At 37.1% G+C, this 14,090-nt stretch overlaps 1 protein-coding gene across 1 annotated transcript in view; it reads left to right on the plus strand.

Annotated features, from left to right (window-relative positions):
* Positions 1-14,090, plus strand: part of srrm3 (serine/arginine repetitive matrix 3) — a 47,360-nt gene that overhangs the window by 29,919 nt on the left and 3,351 nt on the right. Inside the window, exons 8-12 of the mRNA XM_067408411.1 lie at positions 909-1,016; positions 1,260-1,440; positions 10,058-10,344; positions 10,573-10,815; positions 11,839-11,961. Of these exons, the coding sequence (XP_067264512.1) occupies positions 909-1,016; positions 1,260-1,440; positions 10,058-10,344; positions 10,573-10,815; positions 11,839-11,961 (942 nt within the window). The remainder of the gene's footprint in view (positions 1-908; positions 1,017-1,259; positions 1,441-10,057; positions 10,345-10,572; positions 10,816-11,838; positions 11,962-14,090) is intronic.

Here is a 14,090-nt window from a genome sequence, read left to right on the forward strand (position 1 = left end):
GTAACTATCTAGACCATCCTAGCAACCAACTAGCAATGCCCTGATAACCACTCAGAACATTTTAGCTACTCTATAGCAACATCCTGGCAACCACCTACAACACCCTATAAACCACCTAAAACAATGTAGGAACCACTTAGCAATGCACTGACAACCAGTTAAAATATATTTCAACAAATCCATAGCAACACCCAGTCAAAACATTTTAGCAAATGCATAGCAACACCCTGGCAACCACCCACAACACCCTAGTAACCATCTAGATAGAACAGCCTAGCAACCACCTTGCAATGCTCTGAAAACAAGTCAAAACATTTTTGCAACTGCATAGCAACACCCTGACAACTACCCACAACACCCTAGTAATCATCTAGAACACCCTAGCAACCATCTAACAATGCACTGACAATCAGTCAAAGCATTTTAGCAGCTACATAGTAACACCCTGGCAACCACCAGTAACATCTAGAACACCCAAACAACCACCTAACAATGCACTGAAAACTAGTCGAAACATTTTAGCAACTGCATAGCAGTACCTTAGCGACCACCCACAACACCCTAGTAACCATCTAGATAGAACACCCTGGCAACCACCTAGCAAAGCTCTGACAACAAGTCAAAACTTTTTAGTAACTGCATAGAAACACCCTGACAACCACCCACAACACCCTAGTAACCATCTAGAACACCCTAGCAACCAAGTAGCATTGCACTGACAACCAGTCGAAACATTTTAGCAACTGTATAGCAACACCCTGGCAACCACCCATAACGCTCAACACGCACTTGCAATTTCATGTAAGCCATATGCATTGACTGTTTATGAAAGCATTACTGTGAGAGTGTATGAAGCACTGTGGCTGGAGTGTGTGAGTGTGTGATGTGTGTTTGTGTGTTTCCCGCAGGTGTTCAGTCGAATCTCCCAGCAGGAGTTCTCAGCACAGAGGCAGCTGCTGTAGTTCCCGCAGTGGCTCCGTCTCCTCCACCGCCAGCCTCTCCAAATCACCCAGCAGGTGCCTCTTATCTCCATTTCACAGCCCCTCCAACACATCTCCCCTAACAAACATTTACCAGGGTGAACATAGTTTCTGCCAAAATACCATAGTTACTACAATAAGACTGTGGTAATGTGGTATATTAGTCAGCTCTTTCATCACAGAAAGAGAATGAATCCAAATGACAGAAAAGCTGCTTATAATGTTGGAGGTGCTCTCTTCCAGCCCTAAACTCAATCTGTCTTCACTCTGACCTCTCAGATCAAATGCAAAGTGCAAGAACGACAGGCACAAACAGGAAGGAAGTCACACCGCCCACAGCCCACCGCTGTCCCCCAGCACTGACCAGCCAATCACGTGGCAGAACGGGAACCACAGCGTCCGTGTCCGCAACGGCAAAGACTGTGGAGCCAATCACACGGAGGCGAATAAAGCGAACGATGTATGTAGTCTTCTCTACTTTACCTCCATCTGTTTTCGGCCGTTAGACAAATAATCCCACACACACACACACACAAACACACACCTCGTCCACCTGATTCAGTCATATCTGTGTGAGCTGACTCTATATATCTCTTTTCCCTCTTTGGCTCCATTTTGTAAGTTTTTCTGTTCTCAAGCCATTTCTGTGTTTGTTGGGAAGGGTTTTTGTTTTGTCGAGGCAGATGTCCATCACTGTAATGATGTCATGCTTTATTTCACGTACGAGCCATGTTGACTTTTTCTTTTCTAGAAAGAGAATGAATGGAAATGTTGAGGGTCGACAGGATCTTTTTGAAAACTAGACACTGTGCAACATGTGGGTTTTCATGGACGCACCAGCTCCATCCGCCACCCCAAGACACAAATTAACAGTTGGGGCATCTTTCGACATGCTATTGATTTACATAAAGCATCTATCGCCAATTACTCAATGGCTGGTGTTGGATGACATCCCATGAGAAAGACATTTATGAAAGCACGTTGATCAGATATTTTGGTGACACTTTACATTAAGGTTTCATTTGTCAACATTAGGGGCTTTCACATCAGAGGAAACTTTTCATAGTTCCTACAACTAATAACTAAAGTACTCGCTTTTTGGCATGTTCACCCCACAGGAACAGGGAACAATTTTAGTTAGGAATGCCATCTGGGGAACTAAATTAGCTCCTACTTCAGAGTAGGGTCCCATGCAACAGTCCCATTCTGGAAGTATTTTTTCTATTCAATTACTCCACAGGGAAATTGGGTTAAAAACAGCCCAAGTTGGGTTGAAATTGGACAAACCCAGCGGTTGGGTTAAATGTTTGACCAAACTTGCTGGGCAGTTTTATTTAACTCAACCATTGTTTAAAAATGACTGTATTGCCTGCTTAAAATTAACCCAAAGTATGATGGAAATTAACATTTATTAATATGTTTAATGACATTTCTTAAATTGCTTATTAATAAATGTTCACCTTTTGATTATTATTGTTTCCTCTAGTAATTATGTGTCTGATTTTTAATTTCCAACCTATTTTGGGATCATTTTAAACCAGACATATAGTAATTTTTAAATGATAGTTGAGTTAAATAAAACTGACCAGCACAGTTGTCCATTTTCAACCCAACTTGGGTTGTTTTTAACCCAGCATTTTAGAGTGAAGGTTGTTAATCAATGCTATTTGCTTCAACCTGCATTATTTCTAACCCATTTTTAAAATAATCGTGTTTAACAGTGCAATGTGTGGTGAAAAACTACATTACCCATGATGCTGTGAGAAAACTCAGAGCAAAACGTGCCAAAAGGGCTCTTTAGCTCCGCCCACTCCATTCTCACTACACTCTAAATACTTAAATATTTGTGTATGCATGCATATTTTTCAGTGAATTTAAAATAAGTTGTTAATCAACATTTGTTAATGAATAGTTTTACATTTCTCAGTTGTTTTTAATTCAATTATGCAATGCTTTATAGGATTGTAGTTCTTTCCCTCACTAAAGCCGTTAAGTTCACAGTCTTGTAGCTTTATCTTTTTGTCAGCTCGTAAGGTAATGAAGATGGAGAATGTGAGTGGCTAAGCCGTTCTCAGCGGCGTCAAAATAAAAGTCCTGCAAAACAACCAGAGCAGCAGGACGTAAGTGATGGCTGTGCAACCAAGAAGACTACCTGCTGCGAAAGCCCCTGTTAGTTAACTAAATTAGTAAAATCAACAATAAACAATACTTCCACATTTATTGAATTCACAGTAGTTCATGCTAATTTCAACATTTACTAATTCATTCTTAAAATCAATTTTTGAAGCATTAGTTAATGCACTGCAGTGTAAAAAAAAAAAAAAAAAAATTTGGAGTTGTAAATAAAACCAAGATTATTGGAATAAATGTTACAAGTTTAAGTCTACTATTTCTACTTGAAACTTTCACATTTCTTTGTAATTGTGGGTGAAATTTACTAGCATTTCTGAGTGAAAACAGTTCCTACACCCATTTTTGTTCAGTGTGTGTACTGAACTAACATGAACAAACAATAAATATAACATCAACAAAGATGATTTAAAATATAATATTGTTCATTTTTAGTTCAGGTTAACTAATGCATAACTAAACACATTTGATCTTATTGTAAAGTGTTACCGATATTTTTAAAATTAAAACTGAGCTACAGGTATAAAACACATATTTGTTTGTAGGTTTTTCTTATCTTGTAGTTTTTATTGTATCCCACAAAATTTCAAAGCAATATATTCAAGGACATCGAGGGGGGAATTCACTAAGATAAGATCTTTTATATAGTAATTGCACCAGATTAATTGCATTTGTGCTGAAAAAAATGACAACAACTTCATTTAATTATGCATGACATATTTTGTATCAATATCAAATCCGGCCACAAGGCATTATTTATTTAGCTAAACTTTGACCCGTGTTTGAGGAATTGCTGCGGTCACACTTATCTGGGACGGTTTGCATGCAGTTTTTCAGAAGTTCTCATGCTCTTTTTCTCTTTCATTTGCTCAATTCATCCCTCTGTTTTGTTGATTTCTTGTCCTCTGTGAATTCACATGATCTCTTCCCACGAATAAATGCCCAAACTTTTCTGTCTTGTTTGTGTAAAAAGCACTCATATGATTTGGAACTGGACCGAGTAGATTAAATGGGTATGTCTTTTCTTGTCAATACAGTTGAAACTCTCATTTTCTGCTCAGTTTTACCGTAGCCACCCTTTTCCAGATGTGTATCAGGTGTTCAAAGAGCCGATGATCTGTGACCCTGCAATAAGATTGTCCCTGTAATTATCATATTCTATAATGTAAGGTGAAGAATTATCAATCATAAACTGATGGTTTTCATTGACCAATCCCTCAGACGCTTTTAGCCAATCAGCTGTCATTCCTGGTTCTGCTGAGAGGATGAATGAGTCTGAATGGTACAATCACAGATAAGAAATCTGTGGATGCTGCGTTTGGCTGATCCGGATACAGCATCAGCACCACCATCTTGGAAAGGTCAATGGATTATAGGAACATTGAGACTGTCCTCCTCCAAAAGCACCTTTTCAAGCACCTTATTAGGACCTATATTTACGTTTTAACGCCATGCGCCCTCTAGCTGGTGTAAAAATAATGTTGTTGTTACATCTGTCATCATGAAATGACGTATGACCGTCCTTACAATTCAAAATGCGTGTTCATTTAAATGCAATGTGTGGACTTTTTACACTGCCCCTTACCTACCATTTGTCCTTTTCCATTTAGCAAAACTCATTTTTTATTAACGACTATACCTATCCCAACTCTAAACCTACCCTTAGTGATTTATAGTGCATATACACTGTATGAGCACATCGCATGATCACATATTGTTGTATATTGCAATACTCTACCAATTGAGCTACACAAAACCCGATATATGACGCAGATAAAAGGGTCCAATGCATTAAAATGGGTTGTTGTTCCTATGGGTTGTATTTCAGGGAAGTGACAAACGACCTATATGGGCGTATTGGTTGGAGGACATGTTGGGAACATTATAGGCCATATTTCATTTTATTTAACTATGTTCTGTTATCTATTGAAACGTGTTTCCGCCACTGAATATAAAATAAAAAAGGTAATTGCGACTTTTTATCTCACAATTCTGAGTATAAACAAAATATAAACTCGCAATTGCAAGTTAGTTATAAAGTGAGTTATAAAGTCAGGCAATTCTGAGAAAAAAAGTCAGTCTTTTTTCAGTCTCAGAATTTATAACTTATAATTGCGAGCGTATTCTGAGGAAATAAGTCAGAATTGCAAGATAAAAAAATTGCAATTGTGAGAAAAAATCTGAATTGTGAGAAAAAGTCGCAATTCCGAGAACAAAAAGTCAGAATTGTGAGGAAAAAGTCACAATTGTAAGAAAAAAGTAAGAATTGTGAGGAAAAAAAGTCATAGTTGCAAATAAAAAGTCAGTATTGCAAGAAAAAATCGCAATTGTGAGAAAAAAATCTGAATTGTGAGATAAAAAGTCGCAATTGCGAGAAAAAGTCAGAATTGTGAGAAAAAAGTCAGTATTGTGAAAAAAGTTGCAATTGTGAGAAAAAAAGTCAGAATTTTGAGAAAAAAAGTCAGTATTGTGAGAAAAGTCGCAATTGCGAAAAAAAGAATTGTGAGGAAAAAAAATCTAAATTGTGAGATTAAAAATTTAGAATTTTGAGGAAAAAAAAGTCATAGTTGCGAGAAAAAAGTCGCTATTACCTTTTTTATGTGGCAGAAACAAGCTTCTTGTTATTATCATATTAGTGATTTACAGTTTTTATTTATTGTACAAAAGTTGTTTTATGTGCAGTATCTAAAAAATATATAATATATTTGTTCATTGTATTTATTTATGACGTTAAAGCTTTAATTTGAAGCAGTCAGAGCTCTATGATGATGATTATTACACCATATACAGGTGTTTTACCAATACTTTTTTTGTTTCATTTTCAGTTTTATATTATCTGCAATATGCATATTTGTATGGCATTTTAAGACAAAGCAAATTTTGTGAAAATAAATTTTGTTGATTCATATCAAAGACTTTAGATATACAAAGACGGTGCACTCATATTACTTATGAATGGAATGAAATAAGCCCCGCCTTCTAAATAAAACAGCCAATTGCTGATTGGTGAAGTCATTGCATCACTGCAGCTGCTGACAGAAGCTCCGTTTGAAGTTATGACTGCTTATGTGTATTTCCTGGAAAAAAAGAAACACTACTTGAGCGTAAGAAACAACATTTACAGGACACTTCATGTCAGATTTTGTTGCTGATGTGAAATATGTCATTTAAATGTGAGTTCTACAAGCAGTTTTTGAGATTTCAGAATTGCCCCATTTAAACATGGCCGCCGAGTGAACAGACTTCCCTTGATAGGGACTTTTTGTTCACATTGACCTTTCCAAAATGGTGTAGATGCTGATGCACTGTGGTAATTAGACCAGATGCTAATTTGATTATGCTTTCAGAAAGTGTAATTCTGCAACAATCCTAAAAATCCAAACCAGTGTGCAGTTTGCAGCATCTAGTTATTGGTTCACATCTGTGGTCAAACAAGCTACAGATTCATGAATTCTCTCCTTTGGCTGACAAATCTCTCTACTGACACAAGAGCCGGTTCAGTGCCATTGGTGATTTCAGACGGTTTTCATTGACATGGTTTCTAATGCTCACTTGTATATTTCAGTAGCACTTGATATATTTATAGTGTATCTAGCTGTTTGTTTCCTTCCTGTCAACATTTGAGTGGTGTAATGTTTGTCTAGATGTTTGACAGGGACAAACGGACGCTCAGTAAACATTAGCCAACAGCAAACTACTGTAAATAGGCCGATTAAAAAAGTCATTTAGTAAAGTTGTTGCACTAAAAGGGACCCAAGCCATTTGGATTCACGAGTCTCTGAACTCTTCCTAACCCAATGTGGCATCTTTGCTGAAAGACTCTTGACAATTGCTGAGAGCAAATATACTAAATTCTTATTGCGCAGACCAATGACGAACGTGACTGGGGTCCCTTTGAGATGTTAGTTCTCCATCCTAGAAGTGACCACCCTCCACCCAACACCCCTCTCCCTTCACCCGTCCATCTGTGCTGTCCGTTGTCCCGACATGCTTTCTCTTTCCCCATGAAACCACATTCCGCATGCATGGCCATCAATATTTACGTTCCTTCTAGCAAATTCGATTTGTTGAGATCTTGTCATACGATAGAATGTGGCTGCACATGTGTCCAAGCGAAAAAGACAGATTGCTTTGGGAGTTTCTTATTTCTGATTGATTTCTCAGTTTGTTTGGTTTCGGGTTTTTGTCTCAAATTCGTTTTTTTTTTTTTTTTTTGTATGTCCACTCTTTTTTTTTTTGTTTGCCTTGGTTTTGTTGGAATTGTCTCCTTAGTCTGTGGATCAATTATCTTAGCCTGGATACTAAAAGAATTCATTGTCTTTTTCCCATTTCGCTGCGGAGAATTTTCCTTTCTCCTTTTTGTTTTTCCTTTTTCTTCCTTTGTTTTGTTGATATTGCATACGTGTCACTGATTGAAGCGGAAGGTAGGTAACGCTCTGCCTACGCACGTGGAGAATGTGACAAGCACCCTAGCTTGACATCAGTGTCTCTCTCTCTTTTTCTATTTGTTTATCTGAGGAAAACCAAAGGTTGGCGGGTTTCATTGTTTTCCTTTTAGAACTGTTTGCTCTCCTTTCATTCTCTATTTCGCCCTTTCTTTCTTTTTTTTCTATCTGATATCTACCTTTGCTTTCATGCTTCAGTCTTCAGTACACTGTCCTCCCCACAGGTCCATCTCTTGTCTGCGTTTTGTTTTTTATAATTATTATTATTATTATTATTCGGTAGAATGCATTTCCTGTCTGTGTCGCATTCCTTTTGTCTTTGGTGAAATGGTACGTGTCATATGATTTGGTCACTTTCCCTCTTTTATTTTACTTTCTTTTTTTTTTTTGTTACATAAGGGCTGCTTCTGAAGTATTTGAGGTTTATGCTCAGCTGTGTTATTTTTTTTTTTTTCATCCGATATATATACATATATATATATATATGGTATTATAAGGATTTGTTTGGTTAAGTTAGTGTCTGAGGTCAGAAATCCACTTCCTTTTGATGCTAATAATTATCATTATAATGTTCCTGTTTTAATCTACAGCATTGTGATTAAAGAAACAGATGGATGAGTAGTTTAACACAGAGACATTGTTTTGCTCATGTATAATATTTTAGCCCAATTTCAATCTTGGGGTGCTGTGAAGTCTTTTTTAAAAACCCCATGAAATCCAAATCAAAGTTTTGTAGCTTTTATTTAACATGTGAGTTTATCCATATGCTAGTGTGCTACTACAATTTCTGCCCCTCCATTGACAGCCACACAACTACCACTCTGACACTTTAAAAGTTCATAATGAGATCGTAAAACTAATCCAAAGGAATTGAGCAGATCAGTCCACTTTATATGATGAACAGATTGAATTTAGTCTCTTATTCACAATAAACATTGTTCAGCAAAAACAGAAGCTCATCTGAGAACAAATCTGTGCGAGAACAAACTAAATTGGTTCTTGCTGAAGCTCAAATGTGCTGCGTAACACCAGAATGAATCTCATTGGTTCTCGATCGAGTCTCTTCAGTAAATTTGGAGTAAACTGCTCATTTCATATGGATTAGTTTTACGATCTCTTTATGGACTTTTTGAAGCATCAAAGTGGTAGTTGTGTTGCTGTCAATGAAGCTCTCAGATTTTATTAAACATATCTTAATTTGTGTTCTGAAGATGAACAAAAGTCTTACAGGTTTAAATTGACATGAGGGTGAGTAAATGATGACAGAATTTTCATTTTTTTGTGAACTATCCCTTTAACCACAAATCGTACAATAATAAATATTATGTATGCATGATGTACAATACATTTCAATTTAAATAATATGTATTTTTTGCACCTTAAAAATGTTAATCACAGTAATCAGAAATAACAGCTCATCGAGCCATTTCATGGGGTCTTTAATTGAACTTGATGGATAACCCGTAAAGCACATTCAGTCAAAGGTTTTTTTTACTGAGAAACTGGTGAAGGCAGAGCATTCATTCATTACACAATACAGTCACTCTTGAAGTTTTAAAATCGCAGCGATAAAATGCACTCAAAGTGTTCGTCTCCCAGCCCACACACTGTGAAATCGTTTGAATTTGATTTCTTTTGTGTGTGTTTTTCTCTCTTTGGTTTGATTTTCATGCATTGTTTCATACTCACTATCCAGGGAAGGGTGTTGTGTCTTTTTCTCTTGCATTTTGTGAATCTAATGATGCACTTATGTTGCCCCACTTTTCCCTTCTCTTCATACCTTACCTACTAAAGGAGGGAATACCACTTTATTGGTAAGTGGATGTTAACCAAAAGGGAGTTGAAAAACAGAATAACCATTTAAAAAAAGCTATTAAAACAGGAAATGGGTCGCTGTTCACATCTCAGCAATTGTCTGCAGGACAAAACAAATCCACAAGCAAGTTCTATTGAGTAGAAGACCAATTGTTTTCTAATTCGATTGAATCTATTCTTGTGACTCTTTATTTCGTTCCTTCCATTTCTGTGATGTTCCGTCAAGTTGTCTATTTTAATTTTCTAGTTTTATTTTTCACCTTTTTGTTTGTAGCTCTTTCTGAAATTGAAAAAGTCCTCTTTCTCTTCTACTGTATATATTCCAGTCTCTGTCGCTCTTTATATTCTCTCTGAACTTATTTTCTTTCACAGTTTCGCATATATTTTTTTCCCTCTCTCTCCCTTCTTTGTTTCGATTTTCTTTTTCGGGACTATTCTTTTCAAATCATTATGGTTTTGCATGCCGAGTATTGCATGCGCTGCACAATAGAGGACTGTCTATAAGCCAGAGAACAATCCTAGCACTTTCTTTTAGATATTTTTTTGGCAAGTACACGATAACGCTCTTTCACCCAGGAGGAAAAAGAGTCTAATTTCACTGTTCTCTTTCTGTTTGTTTGTTTGTTTGTTTTTTTTCACATTTATTTCTTTTCCCCCTTTGGTTTGTTGGTTATAATTCATCTACAGAAGCTTCGATCTCTGGCTCCGTCTCCCTCGAGCGCTCAGACGCACGCGTCGCCTCATCTGAGAGGCGCTAAACATCACTCCGGCCTTCCCAAGAGCCCCGCGGGACCCGCGGCCCAGACGGGAGAGGACGGCTGCGGAGACGACAGGCCGGCGACGGGCAAACCGCTCTCAGAGTCATCAGGGAGACGCAGCGGGAGGCCGAGGGTTCGAGAGAAGACGTCTCGCTCGCCGGCGCACAGCAGCGACTCCCAGCATGAGCCGCACGCTAAAGCCAAGAATCAGAAGAAGTACGATTTATTTGATTGTATGAACTTTCTGTCTTAAATCTCTGCATTTAAATACTTAAATCTGCTTCATCTGAGCTGCTATCCACATGCTCTGTACTGTGTCAATTTTGCTAAGTTTAGGAGTAACATCTACAGTAGAACCAAAACTGAGAAATCCCTTGAGCTATGAAAAAGCAATGTAGTATATCAAGCTCCATTTCTCCCGTCTATTCCTGTATCCTCACACAGAACGAAAGGATCTCATTCGTCTAAGCGGCACCATCGCGGACGCGCTCAAAACCGCCACCGGAGTTCCTCTGTGTCGCCGGGCCGGCACAAACACGCGTCCAAGAAGAAGAAGAGCAAAAGTCACGGGACGGCCCGGCAGCGGAGCAGCTCCTGGAGCAGCGGGAGGTCGTCGTCACGAGCTCATTCTAGAGAATGCGGATCCAACAAGAACAAATCCCCACACGCCCGCCAGAACAACTCAAGGTACACACTAACACATGTTCATAACTCATTAATATTCATGAGATAAGTGTGACGTTGCAACCAGCATGACAACTCCCTCCAGGGCTCATGACATGATCAGAATTGTCTTGATCTTTTGATCATTAGATCATCCTGCAAGTTGCAGAGCTTCAAACGTCGTCCTCATTCTAAACAAAGCATTTACTTAATCAAGCTCCAAAAATGGCATGTTTTGATATCACAAGGGCAAATTCATTTGCATATGCCCGCCTTATAAGCCAATCAAAACAGAGGGCGTTTACTGACAACCCTTAAAGGAGCCATGCCTTAAAAAAGGGTAGTTTCAGACGGAAGGTCGAAAATAATCGTTTTTCCACATAAATTTGTTTTTGTGTAACTTTATTAACATTATAAGTGAACCTCAAGGAACATATTAAAGTAATGAAAAAATCCATGTCATGACCCCTTTAAAACAAAGTGTCTTCCATAAACCACAGTACATTTTTGAGTCATGCTTAAAATAAGACCGGACTGATCCCTAAAATATTAAGGATTTAAAAAGAAATTTTCCTTCAGAAATCATTCTAATATGCTGATTTGCTGTTCAAGAAATATTTCTTATTATTATTATCAATGTTGAAAACAGTTGTGCTGCTTCATATTTTTGTAGAAATTATGATATGCTACCATTCAAACGTTTGGGGTAAGCAAGATTCAGAAAGAAATGAATACTTTTTACTGTATTTTAGATCGAATAAATGCAGCCTTGGTGAGCAGAATAGTCTTTTTTTGAAAACACTTAATTATTCCGGAAGTATTTATTACACAAATATATATTTAAAATAAAAGTCAGAGCCGTTTCCAAATCAAGCGATCTTCCTGTAGCTTGTGTCCAAATGCAGAGAATCAAATAAATCCAGTCATCTGAAGGACGCAGACACACACATGCTCTGATAAACAGACTGTCTTCACGCTGTCAAGGCCAAATCCTCTCAATCCCAGCATGCACACCCACACAGATCTCTCGTTTCTGTCTGTCTGCAGGGAGAGAGACAGCCCTCATCACTCGGATGCGGAAAGAGCTCGCCGCCGCTCACGCAGTTATTCTCCCATCCGGAAGAGACGGAGAGACTCGCCCAGCTTTATGGAAGCTCGCAGGATCACCAGGTAAACACATTTCAGATCCATTTATATTTCGAACGTAAAGCCCAGTAACTGTTTGATATGGCAAGGTGAAGTCATTTCTTCATTTACAGTCTCCAGGGCTGCGTTTAACTCCACTTTTATACATACAAGGGCATAAAGAAGTGCATAAAAGGGCATAAAAAACGTGGACTTAAACGCAGTCTACTTTTTAGGTCTGACTCCTGGTTGCCCCTGCTGGTAGATGTCTATAACTACACTATCTAGGGAAATAAAGCATGTATTGTGATAACATTTGTTTTTATAAAGTATGTTTCGAGTGAATATTTCATTATATTACAGTAGATGTAATTTTTTTGAAAGCCTCAAAAGTTTCAAGCATGAAATGGATGTATGTTGGCGAGGCGTGATTTTCCTGTAGTCACATGACATGTACAGCTTTGGTGATTGGCTCCAAAAAGTGTCCATAAATATGAATAGATCTCTTTAATCAGAACCACCTGAAAGGGGAATAAGAAATATGCTCATTTTCTCTTTAGTATGTGGAATACAAAGCAAATAAATGCACAGACTAGAGTTGTTTTAGTATTATTTATATACCATTTTAGTATTTATTAATATTTTTAATTTATTTTTATAAATTTTTTTCATTTTCATTTCAATTTTAAGTTTATGTTTTAGTTGTTTTGTTATGTGCTATTGTGATTTTATTCATTTTCTATATTTTTATTTTTTTATTTTTAGTAATTTTAGCCATTTTAGTAATTTTAGCCACTCAATTTTAAAATTTTTGTTTACGTTTTTTAAGTTTTAATGTATTTCAGATTTGTTTCAGTTTAACAAAAATGATTTTAAAAAGTTTCAGTTCACAATAACAACACCGGCACAGGGCAAGACAAATTAAAGAAACACTGACACCTGCAGGCCAGTCTGTGCATTTCTGTACAGCTCATTTTACCTCTACTAAAAAAAAAAAAATACAACTGACTTTGACCTACAATGAGGTACAACATACTGAAGTCTTAATAAAAAACTTTTTCATTAGAAATTAAATTATCAGCATAATAATTTGAGTTGGACTTCAATATGTGGCTTGTCCTCATTTTACATTAATCACAATTTTCTGCTTTTCAGTATGGACATTTTGAGCCCAGTGCGTACTTGAGTGAATGATCTCACATGTTTTCTGCATTAATGGGAAAGAAATCCTATTCTTCATCTGAGCTCTGATCTGTCAGGTGGGCTCACTCTCTCCTGTATGAAGGTTTTCCATGGCGACATCACACCGGAATGATGCTGATCTGCAGGCATGGTTACCGTGGTAACCGTTGCCATGCATCAGGACCCCCGGTTTGCTCCTGAAGCAGTTTGCAGCATCACAAGAGTACAACTGCCCCTCCTCACTATATCTGTCTCTCTTTACCTTCTGTCTCACTCACTCACTCGATCTCTGCGAGTTCTTTCAGGCCTTTTCACAGACTAACACTAACAGTCCTACACAGGGCACTGACTCAGAGACCAGAATGCACTGCGATGAGCTCAGTGAAACCAACCATCCAGATACATGTTGACTAAAAAATACTTAAGTACATACTGAAAAACATCGACAAACAGCGCTGTTCACTGTTCACAACTGACTTCAATAGATTTTGATGTTAAGCTGACAAAGTGAGTATGAAATACATTGTTGTATTGAGATATTTTATCAGTGTTTACTTCTAAAAATAATTATAATCAACATTTTGGATACAGTAGATTTCATTCCCTGTTGCTTGTAGCAATGCATTCTGGCCACTGTAGTACACTACTTTTAAAAAGAGTACTTATTACAGAAATAATATACTTTTAATGAATAAATGTGACGTTTTCAGTTAATTGAAATTAAATGAAAATATATTATAGTTTAAATTCATATTAAATGCAGTTAGTTTAAATTAAGAGTGCTTTTTTGACACTTAAGTACATCTTTATATGTAATTTCATAATTCTTTTGTTTTTGAAATATGGTACTACAAGCATTTATGGTAAACTAAAATATACTTTAATGTCATTTCTATTGAAACTTGCATGACATGTTTTAAACATATTTGTAATTTCACATTTGTAACCATGAAGATTTAGTACATTTAAAATATAGTGCTGTCAAAATGATT

The sequence above is a fragment of the Chanodichthys erythropterus genome, chromosome 13 (assembly GCF_024489055.1).
Source record: "Chanodichthys erythropterus isolate Z2021 chromosome 13, ASM2448905v1, whole genome shotgun sequence".
NCBI lineage: Eukaryota > Metazoa > Chordata > Actinopteri > Cypriniformes > Xenocyprididae > Chanodichthys > Chanodichthys erythropterus.